Here is a 6,000-nt window from a genome sequence, read left to right as displayed (position 1 = left end):
TTTTTCATCTGACAATCTGCGTGCTTTTGTTTTGCTTGCTTATTTTGGCCCCACAATACCACACCCTTTTCTTACCTAACCTCTTTCTACCTGGGCTGGACTTGCCTGGGCTCTCCTCCCTGGCCGCTCTCCCTCCTCTCCCAGGTCTCTTAACCCCTAGAGAACCTGTGTCAGTGTTTTGAATCCCTCAATTGCTCTAGCAGGAAAACTAGACAGATTAGGAGCTGGGGCACATTTGGCTGAAAGACAGCTCTTCGCTTTCTTCTTATGCTGCTTCCCCTTCCTCTTTTCCCAAATAGATATATAAACACATGTATTTTCCTGTTTAAATTGAGCGAATGGTCCTCTGCCTGTGCCTTGATTTAGCTATTGGGCTCAGCCTTGCTCCTCCCTGCCTTACTCGGATAGGAGCCACTGGGATCTGGAGCTCCAGCTTCCAAATTGAAGCTGGCCTCAGGCCAGGTGACCTTTTCTTTGTAAGTTTCTTTCCTAAGCGTGGGGTTGGGGGGAGGCGGGGAATGGGGGAGTGCAGGGATCTGTTTGGTGGTGTTGAAGTGGGGGGGCGAGTGAGGAAAGGAGGGGGCTGGAAGAGAGTAAAGGGCTGTTGTTAAACAGTTTCTTACCGTAAGAGGGAGTTCAGACCTAGATCTTTCCAGTTAATCACACAACAAACTTAGCTCATCGCAATAAAAAGCAGCTCAGAGCCGACGGGCTCTTTTAGGCACTGACTCCGAACAGGATTCTTTCACCCAGGCATCTCCTCCAGAGGGATCCGCCAGCCCGTCCAGCAGCACCATGTGGGTGACCAAACTCCTGCCAGCCCTGCTGCTGCAGCATGTCCTCCTGCATCTCCTCCTGCTCCCCATCGCCATCCCCTATGCAGGTTAGTTTCCTTCTTCCTCTTTATTATTATTAGTATTTAAGTCTCCTGCTAACCTTCCCTATTCCTTTTAACACCCTCTTTTTATCCTATTCCCAGCATCCTTTCTGAACTCAGTATGTAGTATAGGTTTCTAAAAGCTCTCATTATGCTTGCTTTTGACATTCTTTTTTTGTTTGTTTGAATAGCATTTAAAATGATAATTAACTTTCCCTCAACTCCCCTCCACCCCCAACCCAAGCCCTGTCCCACTTAGCCTAATAGTTGTGGATTATGGGATAGGGAGGAAGTGCTAATACTGGCTGAACTTGGCTGCTTTGGAGTAGTTTAAAGCTAAAGAGAGGGTCTGGTCTGAAGAGGCCAGAGTGATGGTCAGTCCAGCAGGAAGTCATCTTTTTCCAGAGAAAATTTTTTCATAATAATCCACTATTCCACATCACCTAGTCAACATTTGGAGCCAAATTACAACTTTGTACAGGTTTTCATTTTCAGGAGGCAGAATAAACTGATTATTTGCATATCATAAAAATGAAAGAGAAAGCCTCTTTTTGAAGATCTTATCCTTTCTGGGTGTGGATGTCTGCCCTTTGGAAACTGCAGTGCATGAAGACTTTGATTAAAGCTGCAGAATTGCCCCTCTCTGTCTCCCACTTTCTCCCTTGGGTTTGCCGATTGGGGAGGAGTCGCTTGAAAGTTCATATTGCCTGGAGGTTTAGAGAACTCATTTGCTGCTTTGGGAAGTTTCTCTTGTTATCAGGGCAAGAGGAAACATCTGTATTTTGTTGTATTATCATTGTAGAGGCTGAAGTGCCAACAGGAGAAGGCAGTGAGTATCAAGGGTGGGCACAGGGGAATAAAAGAGTGGAACAAATGCCCAGATGGAGACATGGCCTTTTTACAATATAAAAAAGGAAACTGGCTGTATCTTTTGAGATGTTAAATATGAAATTTATCAGGCGTCAGATCTAGTTTTTGATATGGTACAAAGGTTAAAAACCTCAAGAGTTTGCTAAACGAAAAGGAAAATCATTCAACCCACCTGGTTTTCTTTTATTTTGTGAAGTGGCCCTTTTGGAAAATGACGCTGTTTGGAAGGGTCACTTTGAAAGCATTTAGGTAAGATTTCTGAAGAAGTTAAAAAGAAGTGAGTTCAAATCAAGCAGGTTATCATGCTTGAGATGTGTCATGTTAAAATTGCTTCACAGGATCGGGTGCGGTGGCTCACACCTATAATCCTAGCACTTTGGGAGGCTGAGGCGAGCGGATCATGAGGTCAGGAGATCAAGACCATCCTGGCTAACACGGTGAAACCCTGTCTCTACTAAAAATACAAAAAATTAGCCAGGCGTGGTAGCGGGCGCCTGTAATTCCAGCTACTCAGGAGACTGAGGCAGGAGAATTGCTTGAACCTGGGAGGTGGAGGTTGCAGTGAGCCAAGATTGTGCCATGCACTCCAGCCTGGGCAACAGAGAGAATCCATCTCAAGATGAAGAAGAAGAAAAAAAAAAAAAGTTTCACAGACAACTGCTGGTTTAGGGGATTTTGAGCTTAAATTGAAATAATGACTAATATTTTGAGGGTTTTCATTTTTCAAGATTAAAATGTCACTGTTCTGAAGTAGAATCTGGTTACCTGAATTCATCTGTGCGAATGTAAGGGGAACACACTGTGGAAAACCCAAACAGTAGATCAACCATAGGCAGTTTCTATTTGTTTTTGGCATGCATTATGAACTTTTGGCAGGAGACATACATTTATAATTATATTTCACTTGCCTAATGTAGAAATGACTGTGTTTCCTGAGTACAGGCAGAATGCAGCCCAAGAGTGCTGGCAGGCAAGGAGAGTCCAGTTGGGAATTACAAATATGCTGTGAATAATTCCTGAAGTGGATAATTCTAAAACTGTCATCAAAGGAGGGTCCACCTTTTGTTTAGGTGGCCAGTTTATTTTGATAGTTTTTTAAATAACCTTTAAAATAAAAAACATGGGTAGCCTCTTAAACACATAAAAGTTTGTTCTTTTTTAAATGTCATTTAGTATTGACTATTTAGAGGTTTCTTTTGTTGTTGTTACTAGCTTTGATTATAATTATTTATTCTATGAATTTATATTTGTACATATTATAAAATAACACATTGTTAGGAAGGAAGTATATACTGTAAGTTGACAACCAGTTATCAACAGAATACATTATAGAGATACTTTTTTAAAAAGCTTCTTAAGAAATATTCAATATAAAGGGCCCAAGCCATCTTTGTAGGAGTTAGCCTATTTAGAATTACCCTCTATTCACTCCCACCTACATGGGAAACAAATATCCAATCCTCTGTAATAAAATAAGCATTAAATGAACACCTAATGTTCAAGAGTATGTGGGGGATGTAAAGATGAACAAATGAGAAAGGAACTTAAATTTGTTGAGCAACCGGTATGAACCAAGTAGTAAAGTATATCTTACTTAATTCTAATAAGATTGGCACTATTGGACTCATTTTGCCTGAGGAAACTGAGGTTCAAAGACCTCAGTTATCTTATTTCTTTGTGAGTTAAGGGACAGAGCTGAGGTTCCTACCCAAATCTATGTGAATGAACTATGTCGTGTTTTTTTTTCTTTTTTCATTTATATTGAAGCCAGCAGCAGCGAAATCAACTGAAACTTAATTTTAAAAAATCATTTAACTAAGTGATATATTAAAAAAAAAAAAAACCCCGGTTAGAAATACTTTGTACTATGGTTGAGAGTTCATTTCTAGCATAGAGAATCAAACCAGGTTAAGGGGTCATATGGTACTAAAGTCCATATGAAAAGATAGATGGTAGAATAGTCAGTACCTTAGCGCAGGAACACAAGTGGGCCAAAGTACAGAGGTTCATAAGTATAAGGAATGTCCCAGGAAGGACCCCACACAGCAACTGAAGGCAAGCATTTGAGACAGAAGTACTGGGCATGTGATGCGGAATATTGTCTGTGAGTGGAAAAGTAAGATGAGGTAGAATGGATAGGACTGAATGTCATGCTCAACCATGTGGTCTTTACAATGAACATCATGGGAGCAGCTGAAAGTTTTTTGTTGAAAAGATACTTGATTGAAGTTGTTCTTCAGTGTGGTTGCTTCAGTTCCTGTGTGGAAGGAAAGTTGTAGGCACAAACAGACTGTGAAGGTGGAGGCCAGGATTAGGCTTCTAGAAGAATGAAGCCTTAAATAAGAACTGGAAAGAAGGAGAAGGAAGAAAATACCTAGGGAGGCCCCTCAAATCACACTGGACATCACTTCATTTTGTAAATCCCCTTGGAAGAGATGATGGTGCAGCTTCTCAAATACCAGCATTTGATTTACATCTGACACAGTCTCTGTCTTCTTGGTATCTTTATTTGTGATATTGTTGCCTTCTCTAAATAAGGGGAGATGACTGCCAATTTGCAAAAATCCATGTCTTAGATAATAACGAAAATTTAGATTTCTATTTGAAATTCTTGGCTTTGGAGAGTTTACAATCTCCAGTCCCAACCATTCCCTTCCATTAATTATTTGTGTACTTTCATCTTAACATCTTGCCACTTCAAACTGTTAATCACTAATCATGTGGATAGGTTTCTCAGAATATGTGGAGCCAGATTCCTGCTTCTTTCCACACCCTGCAAATCCTTTCCTTGCATGATTTTCCTTTGAAGTAAATGGTTAGTCCACACAGAGAAGAAAATATATGAGGTACTGAGAGAAATGAGTGTGAGGTGCTGGGACTAGAGGGAGAAATGTGTCTTTCTTCAAGCACCTTGATACATTTGACCCTACTTTCTGTGTGTAGGTTTTCACTAGGATCCTAATGATTTCAGCTCTAAGACAGGGACTTTAGGTTCTTCAGGAAATATAGCTTCCAGAATGTTTTACCATACTGGGAGAAGAGGAAAAAGGAGTTGTAATTTAAAGCACAGGAAAGCATGACAAATTTGTAGTGATCTCTCACCCTTTGATTTCATTTCAATATTTTGTTTATACACTTCAGCTAACAGTCACGCACAAAAAATAGTAGGGACAAATCTGATCCAAAGATATTTTTGAGTTTCTTCCCAAATTAAGCTTGGCTTTTAACTGTTTTCAGTAAAACAAGCATCAGTTGTTAATACATATGGAAGAGAAAGTTGAAACTATTTTCAGCAAAGGAATTTTATTTTCAGATGCTGTTTTTGAATGACTTCTGTTTTGAATTTTTCTTTTATTGAATAAGGAATTAATTTTATAGATGTGTGGATTACATGATGTACAATTAGCTCCAACTTCATATTTTTTAGTACTTAGTTACTGGCTTAGTATAAATGACTTAATTAAAAGGGAAAGTTTCTATGTCATGAGAACAAAATAGTGAGAAAAGAATTCTGGTGTCTGGTTCTGATTGCCCCTGATAGCTTTGTAGCCCCAGACAAGTTTTTCACTTCTATTTATTATCTAGTAAAGGGAAATAATAGATTTATTTGTTTTTCAAAATGCTTTTTGATCTTTAGATGAAAGGTAGTGATTGGAAAATTTGTCAGCAAGCAAGGGTAGACTGTTTTTATGAGGTACAACAAAACATAAACACATTTCAGTAGGACAACTGAGGAGATTCAGAATTAAATACAATCAACAATTCCATGGAGACCTCCGCTCTCCAGAATCTTCTTCATGGCTTGCCTTCATTTTGCATGGCATTGGGAAAAGAAACCAGAACATTGACCAGAGATTTTGTTTCATTTGATACGTTAAAATATATTACAATTTAATGTTTGTCTTAGACTTTTTGATTTTTATGCTTTTCCCTCACACTTAGACGTGTATACTAAATACATCAGGCCAACCTCAATTTTATATTTTTAGTTAATATAATTATACACATATTTGAGAAATATGTGTACAAAACTCTTCTATTTTGGTGAACAGTTGTTTCATAGATTTTTTTTCATCCATTAACTATCATTTATTTCTAAGAAACATTCAAATTTATACAGGAAATTATATAACTATTATGCTATGAAGCATTTCAAAGCACCTTAGAAATAGGGTAATAAGGTCAAAGGAAAGAGAAACTCTTAATGGAAAAACTTATCTCCTATTAACATGGTTCTGTGACAGAAACCAAAA

At 38.6% G+C, this 6,000-nt stretch overlaps 1 protein-coding gene across 3 annotated transcripts in view; it reads left to right on the top strand.

Annotated features, from left to right (window-relative positions):
• Positions 1-335: 335 nt before the first annotated feature.
• Positions 336-6,000, top strand: part of HGF (hepatocyte growth factor (hepapoietin A; scatter factor)) — a 70,233-nt gene continuing 64,568 nt past the window's right edge. For 2 of the 3 annotated variants that reach the window (XM_011986107.1, XM_011986106.1), the window contains exon 1: positions 569-883. In XM_011986107.1, coding sequence (XP_011841497.1) covers positions 796-883 — 88 coding nt within the window. In that variant the 5' untranslated portion in view covers positions 569-795. Of the gene's footprint in view, positions 477-568; positions 884-6,000 lie in introns of those variants that run through there. The other variant, XM_011986105.1, reaches the window with a different exon arrangement.

This window comes from Mandrillus leucophaeus, unplaced genomic scaffold (assembly GCF_000951045.1).
Source record: "Mandrillus leucophaeus isolate KB7577 unplaced genomic scaffold, Mleu.le_1.0 Scaffold293, whole genome shotgun sequence".
Classification (NCBI taxonomy): domain Eukaryota; kingdom Metazoa; phylum Chordata; class Mammalia; order Primates; family Cercopithecidae; genus Mandrillus; species Mandrillus leucophaeus.
Note: the sequence above shows the minus strand (reverse complement) of the source record. Positions and strands in the feature narration are given on the sequence as shown.